The 19,568-nt window shown below is 32.3% G+C and overlaps 3 protein-coding genes, 1 long non-coding RNA gene and 1 other non-coding gene across 8 annotated transcripts; 3 read left to right on the top strand and 2 right to left on the bottom strand.

Moving 5' to 3' along the window:
- LOC111413162 (ribosomal protein L9) lies at positions 1-931 on the bottom strand. 3 transcript variants are annotated; one of them, XM_023044046.2, is made up of 2 exons: positions 853-931; positions 1-615 (listed from the first exon to the last, which is right to left on the bottom strand). In XM_023044046.2, the coding sequence occupies exon 2, from the start codon at positions 609-611 to the stop codon at positions 42-44; it is 570 nt and encodes a 189-aa protein (XP_022899814.1). In that variant the 5' UTR covers positions 612-615; positions 853-931; the 3' UTR covers positions 1-41. The 3 variants fall into 3 exon arrangements, with proteins under 3 accessions (XP_022899814.1, XP_071056020.1, XP_071056021.1); XM_071199919.1 differs by having other exon boundaries at positions 682-853; XM_071199920.1 differs by lacking the exon at positions 853-931 and adding an exon at positions 661-841.
- A 291-nt stretch (positions 932-1,222) lies between these two features.
- Positions 1,223-7,636, top strand: LOC111413150 (uncharacterized). 2 transcript variants are annotated; one of them, XR_011642101.1, is made up of 5 exons: positions 1,224-1,320; positions 1,378-1,586; positions 1,647-1,749; positions 6,558-6,828; positions 6,906-7,636. It is a non-coding gene; the product is annotated as an uncharacterized lncRNA (long non-coding RNA). The 2 variants fall into 2 exon arrangements; XR_002706156.2 differs by having other exon boundaries at positions 1,223-1,320; positions 1,378-1,749.
- LOC111413143 (ATP-binding cassette sub-family G member 1) lies at positions 1,926-13,057 on the bottom strand. The gene is made up of 7 exons (XM_023044023.2): positions 12,766-13,057; positions 4,611-4,728; positions 3,483-4,318; positions 3,268-3,425; positions 2,940-3,209; positions 2,728-2,883; positions 1,926-2,668 (listed from the first exon to the last, which is right to left on the bottom strand). The coding sequence occupies exons 1-7, from the start codon at positions 12,917-12,919 to the stop codon at positions 2,321-2,323; spliced, it is 2,040 nt and encodes a 679-aa protein (XP_022899791.2). The 5' UTR covers positions 12,920-13,057; the 3' UTR covers positions 1,926-2,320.
- Positions 13,058-17,518: 4,461 nt separating this feature from the next.
- On the top strand, positions 17,519-18,382 carry LOC111413131 (uncharacterized). Its single transcript, XM_023043996.2, has one exon. The coding sequence runs from the start codon at positions 17,646-17,648 to the stop codon at positions 18,300-18,302; it is 657 nt and encodes a 218-aa protein (XP_022899764.2). The 5' UTR covers positions 17,519-17,645; the 3' UTR covers positions 18,303-18,382.
- Positions 18,383-18,580: 198 nt separating this feature from the next.
- TRNAK-CUU (transfer RNA lysine (anticodon CUU)) lies at positions 18,581-18,653 on the top strand. Its single transcript has one exon. It is a non-coding gene; the product is annotated as a tRNA-Lys (tRNA).
- Positions 18,654-19,568: the final 915 nt, after the last annotated feature.

Here is a 19,568-nt window from a genome sequence, read left to right on the forward strand (position 1 = left end):
TTTTCTTTTAAACATTTTTATATTAATTATAAACATACAAGTTACTCATCTTGTACAACCGTAGTTTTCTCAGAAACATACAAACCATCCAAGAATTTACGAATATCCTTGTTTTTAACTGTAGTACTCTGCTGAATTAAAGCAGCAGACCTAGAAACATCCTCCAAAGAGTTACCTTCGATAATCAATTCATCCTTTTGTTTAGCAGAATTAGATACAGTAACTCCCGGTGCCATTTTCACTCTACGAATGTATTTTTCACCCAAGAAATTCCTGATTTCAATCACTGTATTGCTTTCCGTTGTAACACAATTGATGGGGAAATGAGCGTACACTGCGCGCATCTTGTATTGGTACCCTTTGGTGACGCCTTTTAACATATTTTCAACATGGGAACACACAGTACGAACGGCTGCAATTTCTTTTTTCGAACCGAACCATTTTTCTACCTTTAAGGTCCTTGGGGTGATCATTCGAATATCAACGGCCAAATGTTTAAAAGACCGTTTTAAAACTCCTCTTGGTCCTTTTACGGTTACCACTCGCGATTTTGCGGTCACAGTGAGATCCTTTGGGATCTTCACCACTTGATTTGTTACTATTTGCTTCATTGTCCTAAAAATAAGTATAATTAGAAAAATTAAAATTACTTGAAACAACTTCAAAACATAATGACATAACCTATAAGTTAAGAGTGATTGTTGAGGTGTTTTTAGGGTCAATATGAAAGAAAATTTATGTGGGGAATTATTGAATATGATGTTAAGATATAAATATGGCAATTATAATTCGAAATTGTTTATAATAACTTAGATGATTGAGGATAAATATTTTTTTGTATAAGGTACATACCGATCACGTTGACGTTTAGAAGCGGAAGAGAGCTGTCAGTTCTACCAACCTAATTTGGTGGGGAAAGATTGGTTGTTTTTAAACGATTTTTTTGAAAATGGGGGGTTAGTCTAATAAAATTATAAATTAATTTGGGTTAATAACGATGTTTAATTATTTTTTAATTTAATGTATAATTAGAAAAATTGTTTATATTTTTTTGATTAATAATGAATTTTAGTTCGCGGTTATAACACCTAGGTGGCGGGGAATTTTCTTTGTTGATTCGTAAATTAAGCTTTAATTATAAGTAAATGTACTACGTAATAAATAACTTTAAGTAATATAAAAATTTTATTACAAAATTATAGCGCCGGATAATCGGTAATAAATGTTTACACTTGTTTTGTAACATTTTGTATTGGTTCCGCTATTATCCGCTAGGGTAACTTAGTGTCAACGTCAAATTATAAAAAAAAATTAAAATATGTAGGTTATATTTTTATTTATTTAATTCGAATATAATAATTATAAATATCTTTTTAGGAATGGTTTGAAGTCTTGGAAAAATTAAGCCATGGCATCTTTAAATATTATTATTATTTTGCCGACTCTTTTTGTGTAGAGGTAACAACAAATTAATCCATAAACAATCTTGGTTTAATTAGGCGAAATCATCGATTTTTCGCCTTAAGGTCCTGAGCGGCTTCGCCTTAATCCAACGAAGCGAGGTTATCATGGTTATAGGCTTCAAGGTCACCAACTGCATAAATCATGTCAAAAATTTTATTTCTGATTATTCTTTATTACCTTAGTTGTAATGAAGCTCATAACTCAAGGAATATTAATTTAAGTTATCTGTTGCTGCCTTGGTTTATGAAACAGGTTTAAAGGAGAGCTTCCCATTTCACAAATGAGGTAAATTATCAATTATTTCACTTTCCTTCCTTTCAGCTTTCATTCTTGATTTCACTTCCGCTTTTGTACCCCTTGCTATTTGACTGATTTCATTTTAATTGGCTTTATGTTTACACAACAAAGCACTTTTTAACACTTAATAGGATAAAATAAATTGGATGAATCTATTGATAAAATTAAGAGAAAAAATCTTTATTTAAATGTACAACAATCGAATAATATACATAAACAAGGCAAGTATAAAAGTTCATGATTTTATAAAAATATAAATATCTTGTTCATTAAAGAACCCATTTTTAATAAGTTCCCCTGTCGTGGGTTAAAACCTGGCAAGTGGTGAATTCACCATATCGTGAAGGATAATTTTGATTTGCTTATCACAGCCCTCTACACATTTAACTACATACAGTTATTTAAAAAAAGTTATAATAAAGGTAAATCCTACGTATAGCAAACAATTTTTTCCTCTATATTAAACTAATTTGAAACAAACCATGTTATATCAATAAAAATAAAATAAAAAAAAACAGTACACCTTTAATAAATTTATCTTAATGTGAAAGTGTAATAATTAAGCTCTGTTAGATTTCAACTTCCAACGAAGGAAGAAGAAAGCAGCTATTCTTAAAACGAGGAAAATAGCGATTAAAGCGATCACATCTAGGTTATAATCGGCGTTTTTCATGTCCAATTCTTCTAAAGTAGTTTCAGGCAATTTAAAATGACAATATTCTACGAAACATTGCAATTTTGGACGGTTGAATCCGTAAGTGGCCAAAGCTGTTCCTTCAAAACCATAACGAATATAAGAAAGATATGTAATCCATCTTAAGTAAATTGGAATTGCATCGAATGATACGAAAAATCCAGAGAATAATAAGAATGGAACTGACATAACTGGTGCTAAGAAAACTCCATTCTAAAAAATAAAAAAATCATTAGAAATTCTTTTATAAAGGAAATTAATTTAACACATACTTGAACGTTCATTGCAGCTCCAACGACCAACCCAACACTTTGAGCTACAAAAGAAACCAAAAGACAAGCTCCTAAGAACATTCCATATCTTGGAAATTCCGGCGGTTGAGATGTCATAAAGTAAACGATTGTGACGTAAATTACACAGAAAATAGTCTAAATAAAACAGAAAAATAAATAAATTCAAAAATTATTTCGTTTAAAAAACTTACTTGAAATGGTATATCTGATAAAGTGATTGCCAAATAATAACTTCTTAGAGAGTACCAACGATTAAAATTTTCTTTAAGTAAAACGGGCATCTCCAGTGGAAAAGATAGAATCGTAATTGTCATGGATGTGTACATTAAAAATAACATGTTGAAGAATAAGAATCCCAAATTACTTAAAACTTTGTTCGCGTCATTTCCTATGTCATAATACAAGGCACCAATTAGGAATCCTACTAAAATGTGTGCAAATAAACGAAGATACATAAGAGTCTAAAAAAAAATTAGTTAAATTAATCAAAAAATTAAATTAAAAAAATTAAGTAAATACCCAATCTCTTCTACTGAATAATAAAGCTCGCTTTAAAATGATAAAGAATTGATTAAGTTCTGTGTTTCCATATCTTGGTTGTTGAATGGGGATGTTTGATGATGGTTCCAATAAACTTGAGTCAACAGAATTAGCTTTTTCATTAGCAACAGTACCATCTTAAAAAAAAGATTTTTTTTAATTTAATTATTTTTTTTTAAAACAATTTAACTTACTCATTGAATCTTTAGAAACTTCATTAACAACGATTTTCAACGCGTTATCTAATTCCCCAGAATTCCCATCTTTTTTAAATTTATCCTCTTCACTAACATTTTCATTTAAATTCTTTTCGTTATCACCAAATTTACTTCCATTATTTAAAACGGCGTTATTTACTGGGAATGGTTTACCATCTCTTATATCTTCCTTTCCGTTATTAATAGCGTCAACTAATTTATCCGTGTTAGGTCCATATTCTCCACAAGCAACTTCAATAATAAAAGAAGCCGGGTTGTGATACGACGGACATTGAAGGCCTAAAGTGCCCAAAAACGGTACTAATTGTTTCGTTGAACCTTGATAAACGCATTTTCCTTCAGCTAAGGTGTAAAGTTGGTCGAACATTTCGAACAATCTTGCTGAAGGTTGATGGATTGTGCAAATAATCGTTCTTCCCCCACTTGCTAAAGTTCTTAATAAAGAAATACATTGGAAACAAGATGAACTATCCAAACCACTCGTTGGTTCGTCGAAAAACATAATCGGTGGGTTACTAACAAGCTCCAAAGCGATTGATAAACGCTTTTTTTGCCCGCCAGAAAGCCCACTTGTCATTGTAGCTCGATGATCAAGTAAACCTAATGTATCCAAAATTTCGTTTATAATTTCTTCCCGTTCTTTAGCACTCTTTTCCCCAATTTTTAATTTTGAAGCTACGTTCATCGCCTCGTCAACTGTTAAATTACCGTGAAGTTGGTTATCTTGCATTATGTAAGCGGAGAGTTTACGAAATTGACTTAAGTTACGTTCATTTTTGTTCATATAAATTTTTCCAGCCAAACCAACTGTCCTTAAATTGAAAAAAAAAATTAAGGTAAAGAAAAAAATCATTTTGTTTTAAAACTTTTCCTTTTATGGATGTAAAAATTTAAGACATCTAATTGTGTAATTTAGATTTGAAATTGGGGTAAGAACATTTAATAAGGAGATGTTTAAATATTTTCAAACCAGTTTTTTTACGTCATTTGTTGACGCGTGACCTCCAAATCCGGTGGCCATTTTCAACGTGACGCAGGGAAATCTTATACGTTAGGAATACGAGAGAAGTGGAAGATTTTCTTTTTCTCTCTAATGTTACTTACTTGTATCCGGTGAGAATGTTGAGGAGAGTTGATTTTCCGGCACCGGAAGGGCCCATTATGGCCGTCAATTCGCCAGAACGTAATTGGCCGCTCACCGATTTAAGAATTTCTTTTTCATCTATTAACAAAATAAAAGAATTAATATATAATTGAAGGAAATTAAAAAAAATTTATCAGATAATAATACTTCTTGATGAATTTGCAATCATGACTTTGCTAAAATAATTATACTCGTATACATATCTTTGAATTCGTTTGAATCATATAGTGATGTTTATTTTTTAGTGGGAATTGGATATGTAAATTTGCAAAGCAAACGGAGGAGTGAAAACATACTATTTGTCATAAACAATACGAAGGACCATAAAAATATTAAAAATGTGCATAATCTAATATTAATATTTACGATTATTAATATATTGTATAACACAAATTTGATATCTTATCGATGCTTTCATTTGATGAAAGAGATAAAGTGCTTGTGATATTAAATATAACTGCACTATGATAAATAACATAAAAAATTGGATTTAATTAAAATTTTCTATTTGAAAGTTTCTCATGATTATAAAGGTTTACATATACTGGAGCACCTGGTACAAAAATAGAACAACACCAACTCTGGCAAAGCTGCAATTATTTCTGACTGATGAGGTAATTGAAAAAATTGTTATGGACACAAACTGGTACCAATAACAACAATAAACTACTCTGAATGTAACTTTTCAAGAAGCAGATAGTCGAAATAGATTTTTTTGTACCAATAACACTTTAAAGTGTGGTGGGGAAACCTTTGGAGAAATGGAAATGGATCACTAATAAGTTACTTGCAACTTATTTTTTGTCACCTTATTACCAGAGTAAAGTTTTGCCAAAATTATGAAAATTTTCACTTCATACACAACGACGAATTTGATTAACTTACTCATTCTGCATCAAAATTAAAGAAAATTTGGTAATCATCTCAAATTACTCAAGAGAGATCGGCACAAAATGTACACTCACTGAAATTTGTATGCATTTCTTGAACATAATGTGTTCTTCTAGAAAACAGACCTAGGAGAGGCCTGAACGATGCCTTTGTTTGGCAAAAAGGTAAGATTCAGAAGTGCCTAATGAGTACAATTCATAATATCTCGATTAATATGGTGGGAAAAAAGTAATGAAATAGTGATTTTACTCAATAAGGCGAATACAAGAAACAGAGCTTCAAAAACCTTCTTGAGCAATGCTCGTGGAATGGTAATTCATGGATCTTTGTGGATCACCATCAACCCCAGCGAGAACACATAGACGTGCTGCTGTTGAGGTCACAACGCCTAACTCATTCCTGCGTTTCTGATTTGATTAAATTGGATAAAATTATATTATTATTTATGTTTTGGATTTCTACCAGGCCCTTATTTGGACAAATCTACTTAAGTGAGAGTTATAAGCCTACAATAAAAAGCATTCAAATTTTCATACAAACAATATATTGTTTTTGGCTACAAAATTAGTGACATCAGACTGATAATTAAGACTGAAAATTGACAAAGAAACATCCATATTAACCCTAAATCCACCTCTAATGCCACTACATAAATATTATTAAATATAATAGTTATTTATATACCAAGGCCACGGAAATTGAAACCTGAAGCCGACATCGTTAAAGATAAACAGTGGTTTAACAATGTTTTATGGTTAAAATTAGAATTATTTTTACTTTACACTAAAACTTTAACAAGTAACTTAAATAAGTTTTTAGATTGGTTGGAACATAAAGCTAAAGTAATTGGTATAGCTCAAGTAATAGTGAAGACACTATTTTAGTTTACTTATTTGTAACTCCTGCCTTCTTTCTGCATTTCGGTTAATTACCTTTCTCTTTATATGATACGTTCGGACTTAATTCCAGTATTTTTCCTGCTTGATAAGTTCTAGCTTTTTTAATCTTATCTTAAGGTATACACCGTTTGCCCAAGATCAATAACACAAATACAGCCAAGTATATAAAGTGGGTATAAGAAAGCAAAGAATAAGGTCTTTTCTCCACGTTAACAAAGAAAGATGGAACACACTGTTTCTAAGATGTTTCTAGATGACAACATAGGAAATGACCAATTTATTAACAGCTAGATACAACATAAGCCAAGTGACGAAGCGGTTGGAAACGCACAAATGCAGAAATGGTACTCTTATTAAACATTTATGGAGAAAGACATTGAGATTAATGGTATAGATTTCGTTTGTTAAATATTATCCGCAGCAAAACTTGTTTAGTGTCATTTTCTCGTGTTCTCTGCTTTCTAGCAACAAACATTTTTGGAAAGCAACCCATAGCCTCCTGATGACAACTCAAATTTGTATGAGAGCAGTTATGGCAGTCATAAGTGGAAATATTTGTCAATGATATGCAAATGCAGAAATTCAGAGTCTAATAGTTAGGTTGCCATGAAGATTGAGTTAGGTACGGTACGAATCGTGCTTTTAGTTAAATGGTAAGCAGAAGCATAAGAAAATGCCTAGGAGATAAGTAACGATAATCCTTAAAAAGAAGATAGAAAATCATTATCATCAAAATTATCAGGCTGGAAGAGGATGAGAGACTAGATTAAGAACAATAAAGAGCGGCGATATCTAGGCTAATTCTGGGGAAGTAATTTGGCAGACCGGGGAGCAGCTATCCTAAAGAGACTGTCATAGACATAACGATGGGACGATGGCCACAAAACGTTTATAAGATATTGTGAAAGTTGAGACGAAGAAGATATGCTAAAACTTTAAATACTTCCAAAACAGTGATAAATATGCAACGGAAACATCAACAGTTTAACATATTTAGCTAATAGAGTTAATATATAGGTTGAAGATAAAAGACTGCAAAAAATATCAATATTGTTGTATCTATTTCATTTATGCAAATGAGTTGTATTTAATACCAGATATTTTTACATAATTAGAAAAGTATATAATTAAGTTATTTATATTATGTTCATATTAAATTTCAATTTATATAAATAAAATCGGAACTATTGAAGTGATTGAAGATTTGTAAATCACAAATTAAACTTTCATCATCTCTGTACTAATACTGATTTCTAAAGGAACAAAATAACGTTCAGTCATTCTTCAGCTGCAATGCACCTTTCTCCTATTAAGTCCAGAAATGCGACAGCGGTTCTCAATCAATTTATAAACTAGATAAGAAATGTACACTTATATAACACAATAGAGAAAAAACTATTTCATTTATAATTGCTACTTATATTAATTTTTTTGTCATAAGAAGGTCAATTGAATGCACTTGAAAATAAGAACAAATGAAATTAAAAAATCACTTAAAATAGGTTGAACTTTGGTAATCTTATCAACATGATACAATTTCTATATAGATAAATTCTTTTTAATACAAATATTTTTTGTACGTGACCTTTAAAAGTATTTCATTTCATAAACCTTTAAACAAAAGCTTTTGCAAAAACACGTGTGTATTGAAAAGGATAAAGAATATTAAAAAATCCAATATCTGCAAGCGGCCACACTCGAAGAACTTGTGAAAGTTACGTTTTGCTTTGATACCCATGCTAATAACATAGATAAATGTATAGAAACGAAAGAAAATGTTGTATGAGTTTTTTTTTCGAGGTAAAATCAGGTCATACATAATACTAAATAAATTATAATAACAAAAAACCCAATACACATCGATAATTGTTTTTTAGAAGTTTTTTTTCTTTATCGCTAATTCCCAATTAATAAACATTACATGACGCTTAAACGTGATTTAACTTTAAATTATAAAACAAAACAGAAAAAAAAAATAACACAAGATAATTTTAATTCCAAAGTACAAGAAGTCGTTTTTGTTGAGCCAAAAGAAGTTTACTTCATTTTAATTCGTCGAAACTCTTTTTTTATTGATTTATTTAACTCTTTCGTTCGATAAATAATGGATAATGACGAAGTAATGACAAAGAGGCGTCGGAGACGATCGGATATTGAATACAAAGTGGAAGTCAGCGGCAAAATCCTTGTCACATGACTAGAATTTCAATGAGACCTTTAAAACATTTTTGATGTTAGCGCTTTTCCGGAATTAGTTTACCCCACAGTTTGTTATTGTTCAAAAATTTTGTTTAGATTAAAACCAAAATAGATTCTCAATTAAAAAACAACCCAAAACAATTACGAAATAAAACGCATTCAAAACCTCTTTAAAAACATCCTCAAAAACATCTTAATTATTTATTTCGTAATTTTTGCGATGTAAATATATTTTCGATTTTTCTTTTTGAGTTTAATTTGTTTATTTATACAAAAATTAATTTATTTGATAAATTTTCCAAGGAAGTTGCGTTTTAAAACTTGTTTAATGCTAAATCTACTTAATTTATAATCTTTATTGCTGTTTTGCGGTTGTTATCTCTTTATTCACAATTTGAATTGTTTATCAATTTAACTTCCTAGCATTTATATTCATTTCTTTGGACAAAGTCCAAATGATTCAGAATATAAGAAAGTACGTCATTTTAATTAAAATTATTTTTGATTATCAAATCGTAGAATTTGTAGAAATTATCAAGGGCCTTTGAGTATAATTTCTATGGAGGCATGGATTCATTACTTACTGGATTCAACAAAAAGTTTCAAGTTAATATCTTTATGTCCCAATATTCATGGGAGGCTTCATTTCCATCAAGTCCATTCTGGAACAAAGAAGGCAACATCGGAACTCATTCAAATTAATCCAAAATAATGTTATTAACTAGAAAGTTCTGTGAGATGAAATAGTAAACGATGAAGTATTTGGCGAAGTACAAAGTCTTAATGATACATCGTCGATTCAAAAAGAAACTGCTTCTGATTGTAGTTTTGCGATGATAGCAAAAGCAAATGTCATTCAAGTCAAAAAAGAGATGCTCACAGAGTTGAAAGTTCCGAAATGTTTTTTCAATTTCTTTTAATCAAAATTAAATCGAATGACGACAGGTGGTTATCATTAGAACGGTGAAAATGTTTATTGGAGATCCAGTTGGAACTGACTTAATACAGTAGATCTGGTGTATCGAGTTATAATATGTTATGTTATTCTGGATAGAATCTGTAGGTTATTCTACACTCTAGAAATATCTATTACACATCTACTCCAGAACAGTTAAAAAATGAGATCGTAGATGCTACAGTACCTATCAAGGGTCATCCAAATGCTATATAATTTCTAAAAATACATGTATTCATTATATTAATATCTGCATTTAATGAAATTCACGATATTAATATTATTGGTACAATTTAGAAGAAAGTTGTGAATAAAAGTTGGATCTCTAAGAAGTCTCATCTATACCAGCTTCATTTTGGGACATCGGAATTTGTCCACTTCAAGTCAAAATGAAGATTCTATAGAACTGGAAGTTTTCCAACAAATATCTAATATTCGTGCATCAAAAGTTCATTATAAACGACACAAACCCTTCAGAAGCAGTGTGCTACTAGTATCTCACATTGCGATGAGCATTGGAATCAAACTAGAGATGATGCCAGTGTGTCAAACAAAACTGTTAGATTTTCTCTGATTACTTTGACATAGACATGGAAGTCCATAAATGTAAGAAGACTTCTTGAAGTTCCAATTAAATTTCGTTTAGTTGCTGGAAAACCTTTTTTTATGATGATTGGCATTCCAGTTTAAGTTGGAAAAGATTATATGGAAGATACAAAAACGATAATAACCACAATAGGAATCTCGAGAATGTTGGAAGTATTAAAATCACCAATATTCGTTTGATTTAAGATATAAACCCAATCTTAGTGCATCTAAGGAGTTGTTTTCAGTTTCACAAACTGATAGTGATGGAATCATGGGCGATTCTACTTAAATTTCGCTCTCAGGAAGTATGATTTCAAGTTCTGCAATTTTTGGTTATATTGCAAAAGAACACAATTTCTTCACGCTAAATTCTTTTAAGTTTCCAATTACTACGATTACTTCTGTATTTTTAGCTTATTGGGAATTCTCTGCGTAATTTTAATCTTAAATTTTTTTATTATTGTCATCGTTATTTCCAAAAAGATAGCGATTTAGGTCATAAAAGTGGAGGATTTGCTAAATCAACTCAAAATCTTAGTAATGATGCTTTGTCCAAACGGTGTCTTTCAGCTACTTTACCTGGGTTGAGGTTGATTAGGATTAAATTGGGCTGTAGATTCTTCTTCTTACTTTCTATTTCCGTTCTTGTGGGTTATTAGCTTGTGATAACGACGTCCACCTCTCATGCTGGTGTTTATCATGTCTTCCAGGGAGTCGCCTGGTGTCTGGTTTTTGCGATTAGATTTTCTGACCACATCCTGTATATATCGCGGATCCTCTCGCTTCTTACCCTGCCACGCAGGCTTAAGCCTGTAATATTCCTTAGGGTTCTCATCTTTGTGGCTATCATGACTTGTTTGGTTGTTGCTGTTTTGGACTCTCGTCTCGACTGCGTATATTAGCAGTGGTCTTACACAGATTTTATAGATCCTTACTTTGCTTTTTATCGTTATATGTTTATTCCGCCATATGATGTCCCGTAGACATCCAGATATTACTACGGCTTTGGTTGCCTGTGATTTCACTTCATATCTGGTGTTGTTATTGCTTGATATTTCGACTCCAAGATATTTAAACTGCATAGTCGACTTTGTTGGATCGACTATCCATAGACCTCCAATTTGCATTACATTTGGATTTTGGAAATGACCATTAATTGTGTTTTCTGGGTAAAAATTTGCATGCTGAATTTTTCTGCGGTTGTTTTCTTATATTTATTTGTTTTCTTTTATAGCATTCTTAATACATCACCAAGTTGTACTTTATATCGAATGCTTGGCTGAACTCGACGAAGCATGAATATTGCATCTATAATGGACCTGTTCCATTGGAATTCTTTACTTATTCAGGATTGTGTTGCTATTTTCTGGGCTATCATCTTTGTAAATAATATCAAGACTTATTTAGGGCTGCATATTTTGCAGAAAATGGGTACTTTGATCAAATGCATCCAGCAGAAAATGTTGCGTTTAAAGAAATCTTACACAATGAGATGATATTAAGACATAAACGAGAGTTCAAAGTTGAAACGGTGTGCAATATGTTCCATAAATGAATGTGCAGCTTTTTATCTAATATTTATCCAAGATTTACCCACATTATGTGATTTATATTAAAACGAGTTGTTTAACGCCTTGTTTTAGAATACATAAAGCCAAATTAAAATCGAGGTTGTGATCAATCCTTGATGCATTCAAATAGCAGAAAAACTATTTTTTAAAAGATTTTATCTATAAATAAAAAATTTAGAACATGGCCAACAAGAATAATTTAAAAATTACCTAAAATTTGCATATTTTATATCTTGCTTTGAATAATTTTAAACCCATCTTGAAAAATTAAACAAAATTAATGCTAAAAGTGTTAATTCCAGGAAATATTTCGATTAAAAAACCTGTTGTTGTATTATATACGTATAATAAACCAATTTTAAACAAAGAATTTAAAGATACTTGTAAAATAAAACAAATTAAACGAGGAAATTTACTCAAGGTTTTCAAACTTGTTTCAAGACTTTTAAACCATTTTCGCATTAAAACTGGTTTGTTAAGAGGAGTATAATTAATTTTAGCTGCCGACATAAAGCATCAATTTAATCGATATTCATTAAAAATAAAAGATCAGTTTTAGGTACACGTGTTAGAGAGTATATTGTTCCAGTTCATTCTATTTGATGTATTATATAGTTAATTGGATTCGTTTAAACGTTGATTGGTCTTATTAACTTAGATTTTACTAATTAAGGAATCAAAAATCAGATTAATCAATAAAATAATTAAAATTAAAAACTTTCTGAAATATTATAGTAATCTCTAGGGAGGCCATGACTTCTGGACTAAGATAATCAAACTGGCCTCACAACATATCATTTGAATTTGTTTCTTTTTTTTTTTGCTAAAGTTTTAAATAAAATTTCAAAATAATTGAACTTTGTAGAAACCCCTCTCAAGGTCCATCCATTATACGAATTCAAATTAAAATCTTGACTTTTGACCCGTCGATTACTCATTATTTAAACTCAAAAAAAATACATTAATGCCATTTATTGCTGTTATTTTATATTTAATTCAATTCGTAACTTACTTTTTCCTTGTTTTACTCTATAGATCAATTCATCGAATGCGAGATCCACTTTGGGCCTTTGAGGTAAATGCGTCAATTTCTTCGGTTGAGCGGGAGCTATCTGGACCCGAACCTCTTGATTCCTAGGTTTCAAAAGAATATCTTCAGTCGCCATGTTAAAAAATAAACGTCAAAAACAATCGCGTTTGAACAAAAGAAAACGAAAAAAAATACAATCGAACAATGAACAACGCGCAACAATCGTAACTACTATGTTTTTAACACATGACGATCGCCGACGGCGCCGAAACTCATCTGTCGCGTATCGGGAATGCGCGAGAATCTAGTAAACACTGACCGTATCAATTGGTACGTTATGCGCATGCGCAAACTTTATATTATTTTTTTAAATAAATATTTGTTTGAATAAACATTCAAAATTATAAATTTTAACTTTATAATAATAAATACATTAATTACGATTATTTTATTATAATTATAATATTGTATATGCAACTAATTTAACACGAATCAAGGTTATTGACTTCACAATCTATTAAAAACGCTTTAGCATATGCAACCCAAACAACATAATTTTAAAAAATCAAATTTTCCTCATCAACATCATTTTCTTACCATTTCTTCCCGAATAAATGTTTAATATCCATGATTTTGCACTTTCACTATTGTTAACGAAACATTCCTCAAACTCCCGATTTTTTAAATGTAAGAGCCGATTTCTAAACTGTTTACGTTGCGAATATCTTCGTAAAAATGAGTTCTACTCTCACTTCTTACGTTGACGTTTGGTTTGTGGTTTCTGGACCGGTTTTTTTTACGTAATCGCCGAATTTACAGTGTGGGGAACGAGTTTTATGAAATTTATGTGTTGACCTTATTTAGTATTAAATATTTTGTTTATGATCTGAAGATGAAGATGTTTAATGATCTAAAAAGAAAAACATACAAAAAATGATTCCATTTTATTTGTATTTAAGTTTAGAGCTTGTAAGCAACTGAATCGATTTTCATTAAATAATTTGGTTTATTTATCTTTCAATTTTAGTGGCATGACAACTCTTTGTGAGTCTTAGCCTGTTCTAAGATCCTCTCTTCCATTCCGACCTATTATGCATTTTGTTGCGATAGTTAAGTTATGCGTAGGGTTCTGATATCTTCCTCGACCTGGTCCAGAATGTCCAGATATCTCAGCCTGAGTCGTCCTTTGGGTCTTTTACCGGATGGTGTTTGTTTTAATATCTTTTTTGGGGTCTTTTCATCCTTCTACTTGGCTAACTACAGACCTATTTCGATCATTCCCATAATTGGTTAAATATTTGAACTTGTCATTAAATCGCAGTTTGTTGATTATTTGGAAAATCACATGTTGAATACCTCTCAGTTTGGTTTTCGTCGAGGAATGCATACGAAATGGCTTTAAAAATAACCTGCTGATTGAGATATCACTTTTTGATCTGACCAAGGACTTACGACTGCGTTGACTACGAGTTATGGTTGCTCACCATTTTAGCAAACCCAGTATTTCACTGCTTAAGTCTTACCTTTCGGAGCGCAATCAGTATGCTCTTTTCAACAACCAGTCTTCTGATAAAATTACAGTTAAATACGGAGTCCCACAAGGATCTGTACTAGGTCCGTTGCTGTTTTTGATATTTATTAATGACATGCCTAGTTGCCTGCCACGAGCTCGGAGGTTGTACTTTATGCAAACTATAAACACCCGCCCAAATGTCAATACTCTTGATCAGGCTGTGTCTAGCTCTATTCGAAGACTTTTATCTTGGTTTGAATCTAATAATCTTGCTTTACGGGAAATTCCTCCAAATCTCACTCAGCCGGTTAAATATCTGGGAGTGATACTTGATTCCAAGCTAACGTAGGAGGCTCATATACTAAGCTTGGTCATGAAGTTAAATAAATGTATTTTTACAATTAGAAATCTGATATAGTATCATTTGACACTTTGATTGTCACTTATTACGGATATTTCTAACCACAAGTGTCCTACGCCATTCTATGTTGGGGTCACTCTGCTCACGCTGCTCAGGCTTTTCGAATGCAAAGGAGAGTCATGACTGGTTTGCGTCGAATGTTGCAGAGCCAAATTCTCTGAACTGAATGTTCCGACTATTCCGTCTATATTATATTATAGAATTTCTGCAATACATTAAAAATAATCCAACCTCGTATACTATTACGCCGCCAAGCTTTTCAATGTGCTGCCCCAGCATGTCCGGGTCCTTGATGCTAAACAGTTTAAATCTAAAATAAAGCTCTACTTTGGATTTAAAAGTTTCTATGGCATTGATGAATACTTCAAAAATAATTTCGATGATTTGGAAGGCTTGCCGATGGCATTGCCATAGTTGTAATCGTGCGTTTTCTGTTGTAACATCTTGCAACTTTTATTTGTGTAGTATTTGTGTATCTCTTTGTGTATTTTTCTGTAGTCAGCTCCTATTAATTGCATTGTATTTTTATGAGGTTTCCTTTTTCACACTAATTTCCGTACGAATTCGAGAAGAGAAATCTTTCTTAATAACACTATCTACTTTCATTCTTACGACGTGTCCTAACCAACATAGGCGGTTCGAAGCGATAGGTACAGTTCAAAATTACAGCGTCTTAAACTGTTCTGATATTTCTCCAAATATGTGCGTCAATATTTTCCTTTCGAAGGCGGCTCCTTCATCGTTCTTGATCAGTGTCTACGTTTCTGATCATGTCAGCATTGGTCGTATTAATGTTTTGTATATGTGGCATTTGGTTTTTCTTGTGTTAGGTATTCAGATCTTAAGTGTCTGATTAGACCGTAGTAGGTTTTGTTTGCTTTTTCCTGTCCATCGCCTCCTACCTCAGTTCACTACACCCTCTTAGCATGTGTTCCAACGTCTCAAAATCTTCTCTACACAGCCTACACCATCAACAGATACTTTGGCAGTTCCTCTGTCACTATCTCCCTTCCTGTATCTGTGACTTTCTTTCCTCTCTCTGTATTTCTCTGTCCCTATTCCTCAGTTCTCCGACTCCTCTATTGTCGAACTAGTTAATATCCCACTCTCCTATAATATCCTTCTCTATCTCCCCGTCCATATATCAACTTCCTCTTCTTGATTTCCCTCCAGCACTTTCCCAGAATCCTACAATGCGGTCTTCCTTCTATCCTTTCCTCGTACTTCACTGCTCTTCTCTCTTACTGCATCTACCTTAACCTCCTCCCGCACAACATACTCTGGAGTCTCTCTCGCCAACCCTAGTATTCATCTCTAATACATTGTTTGCACATCCTCCAGCAATCCTTGTTGTCTTTATCCCTATACTTATGCCGTAAATCATTGCGCTCCTCACCAAGCCCTCAAACATAACCCTTCTTTTTCCCACATCCCACATCTTTTTCTCAAAAATTCTTGGGGCGTTTTTGAGGTGATTGGGGCGAAGAGCCGAGGGTGTGGAGATGGGGGAGAAGGGTAGAGGGTTTTGGGTGTATACATGTATTGTAAAATATTAAAAATTATAAACAATAAACGCTTACTGTTATTAGTAAAGTTTTGGTTTTGTTTGCTTCTTTTTACTTCATCGCAGATGTTGTCATCTGCATTAAGAAGTGAACCCAGATATACAAATTATTTCACATCCAAGATGTTGTAGTTTTCGATTGTTAGGTTTTGCGATTGTCTTGGGCTATTGGTGTGCATGTATTTTGTCGTTGTTGGGTTCATTCTTAAACTACTCAGTTTGTGTTGCTCTATATATAAGGTTGTGGTTTAAGAATGAACCCAACAAAGACAAAATACATGCAAGAGTGTACAGGACTCTTGCTCATGATTGAGCCCCTTATGTTTATATCTGCTTTTCTTATAACTTTTTCAAGGATCATGTTGAAAAGTATGCATGACAATGCATTTCACTGTCGTAGATCTTCCAACTTTAAAATGTTGTGTTGTCTCTTTTTGAATTCTCACTGTGCTTTCCAACCTCAGTGTCTCCCTTGTTAGTGAGACAATCTCTTGATATCCTATAGTAAGCGCTTTCAAAGCAGATTTTAACACTATTTAACACAATTTTCGTTATACTACACTAAATCACTAGAATTAAGTCGATTATTTCTCATAAGAACTGATTTTTTCAATCGAAATGCGTATTAAATAGTAGAAATTGAGAAAAAAAGTGATAAATCAGAAAAATTAAAATACAAAAAGTGACATAGTTGATTACACAGTTGATTGGTCATTGCCAACCTCAAAAAATAAAAATAACTGAGGTTATTTCAGTGAATAGAATTGTTTATAACAATTTGTTTAAAAAACTTTGTTTATAGAAAAATGGATTAATTTAAATAAAATAAGTAAATAAAAATTGGCTTGTTTTAAAATCTTTATTTAGTATTATCAACTTATGTTGTAGTGAAATTTGGGTTGCATACATTCGAGTTAATTGAAGATTTTAGATTAATGTTAATAAATTTGTATAATTCAAACATTCTCAGCAACAAAATTAATGATACATCTCAGATATTTCTTTTTTTTCCATTTAATAAAATTATAAAAGAATTTGTATTTCACTCTCTTATTATTAAAAAAATAATTTTATTGATAAAAAATTAAAAAAAAACTTAAAGTACGTTAATAAAGCTTTAGTAAATTAAATTTAGTGTTTAAAAACAGTTTTCTCATTCATTATTGTGGTCTCATTGATTCCCTCCCACCCAAACTACTAGAAGAGGAGTGGTTGAAGAGGATTGGTTCCTCCTCTACTCTTTTACAGGTATAAGTTCGAACCCGTTATATTTTTGAGTTTAGTCTGCAAATGTCTTTGCTTTTGACACCACATAGTTCTCAAAAAAACCATCCCAAAGTGTGATCGAAGTTTACGTATTAAACATGGAGTATTTTGGATACAACCCCAACATTTTTGCAATCAAACAAGATTTACCATTAAATTTGGCCTCGAAAAAAGAAGCAATTCGTTATCATCCCTACGAAAACGTTTATTCCCAAGAATGTTTTCAAGAAATAAGTGTTAAAAAATCTCCGAGTTATACCTCAGATTCCGAAAGCTTCGTTTCGTCTTCATCTCACGAACGATTAAGTTTATCGCCACTTAATAATGGATTGGATATTGATTATCAACGTTTTCGTGAAGAACATTTATCTAAGTTACCTCAAAAAATCATTTCTAATCACAACATGAGAAGAATTGGTCAATCGATCGGTCATCATCATCAACAAATCGATCCGAGCTATAAAGAAAAACGAGAAAAGAATAATTTAGCCGCGAAAAAATCGAGGGATGCCAGAAAACTACGCGAAGATGAGATGGTCCTGAGATGTGCTTTCTTAGAAAGTGAACTCATGAAATCATCGTTGACAAGAAAACAACACAAGATTTGTATCGAAGAAGAAAATGAAACTTTAAAGAAATTGGACCTTGTTATTTCGCAACAAACCGAATCGATTAATGAGTTTCAAAAATTAATTTTCCAATTAAAATCGAATAATAATAATTATGGGAGCCATAGTAGTGGGTTATCGATTTAAAAACGTTCTATTTTAGTTAAATGTTATTGTATTTATTTGATGATTTATAATTTATTTCGAAGAAAATTTTATTTTCTTTAGTCTGAGTTTTTGTGATCTTTAGTTTGTAATTTTTAACGATTAAGATTTAGGGTTAATGTTATTTATGTATTTGAAGAGTGTTAATAAATCGTATTGAAAAATATCTTTATGTTTTACTACATTTTCTTAGAATTTACACAAATTTATTAATTTTCTTGAGGTTGTGGAGCTTTATTCTTGCATTTTCGTGCTTATCAGCCCGGCTAGCTCAGTCGGTAGAGCATGAGACTCTTAATCTCAGGGTCGTGGGTTCGAGCCCCACGTTGGGCGTTAACGTTTTGCGTTTAACAAAAATTATTTTGTATTGTTAAAGAAATGTTAATGCACGTGTCGAAAAATCTTTTTTATTGTATAACCTGAAACAAAGACGTAAATGTTTCTTCGATAATAAAGTAGTAGAAGTTACATACAGCATACGTGGCATTTAGATCCAGTATGCAATGGTTGATTCTGATTGAGTCTTTATTTACTCGTATTTACTCTTAGTAACTTAGTTTTGCACAATGGGCCAATTTTAAACCTAAATTATAAACCAATAACTAGATCCTGGAATTATCCATTATATACTAGATTTAATTGCCAGGTATATATGCCATCTGGCAGCTAATCACAGGCGCTATGAGATCTACACCTACGATTGCAATGGAGACTATGTTAAACGTGCTGCCCCTAGATATTTTTATCAGGGAGGTGGCCGTGATGGCATTGCTTCGGTTGCGATCAGTAAATGAAAAGCAGGTTGTTAAAATGGGAATAGTCCGGAGCAAGCTCTGGAGTGAGGCTGTTAGTAAACAACCCCTCCTTAAAGCTCGCACAGACTACATTACACCTACTTTCTTAGGCAAGCCACACTTTGGCATTGAAACGATACCCCAGAGCAACTCAAGCTCGGGCAAAACGCTGACCATCTACACTGATGGATCAAAGAAGGCTGGAGGTTCCGGAGCGGGAATCTTCTCGCACGATCTCCAGCTGCACCTTTCCACTTCGTTAGGATCGTATTGCACGACTGCTCAAGCCGAATTAATTGCTATAAACATAGCAGCCGATGCGATTATCGACTCCAAAAAAGTCGGCAGAAACGTTGTAATCTGTACTGATAGCAGACAGGCTATGCTGGCGGTTGGCAGGCATCATACTGCATCATCGTTGGTGAAGTCCTGTCGGCAATCACTCGAAGAGGCA

The sequence above is a fragment of the Onthophagus taurus genome, chromosome 11 (assembly GCF_036711975.1).
Source record: "Onthophagus taurus isolate NC chromosome 11, IU_Otau_3.0, whole genome shotgun sequence".
Taxonomy (NCBI): domain Eukaryota; kingdom Metazoa; phylum Arthropoda; class Insecta; order Coleoptera; family Scarabaeidae; genus Onthophagus; species Onthophagus taurus.

Bases quoted from the DNA above. Each gene is read 5' to 3' on its own strand.
- LOC111413162 (XM_023044046.2), bottom strand. From the start codon at position 611: ATGAAGCAAATAGTAACAAATCAAGTGGTGAAGATCCCAAAGGATCTC.
- LOC111413143 (XM_023044023.2), bottom strand. From the start codon at position 12,919: ATGGCGACTGAAGATATTCTTTTGAAACCTAGGAATCAAGAGGTTCGG. The intron at 4,729-12,765 runs GTAAGTTACGAA...TTTTGTTAATAG, and splicing joins TAGAGTAAAACAAGGAAAAA to ATGAAAAAGAAATTCTTAAA. The intron at 3,426-3,482 runs GTAAGTTAAATT...CTTTTTTTTAAG, and splicing joins AGTTTCTAAAGATTCAATGA to ATGGTACTGTTGCTAATGAA.
- LOC111413131 (XM_023043996.2), top strand. From the start codon at position 17,646: ATGGAGTATTTTGGATACAACCCCAACATTTTTGCAATCAAACAAGAT.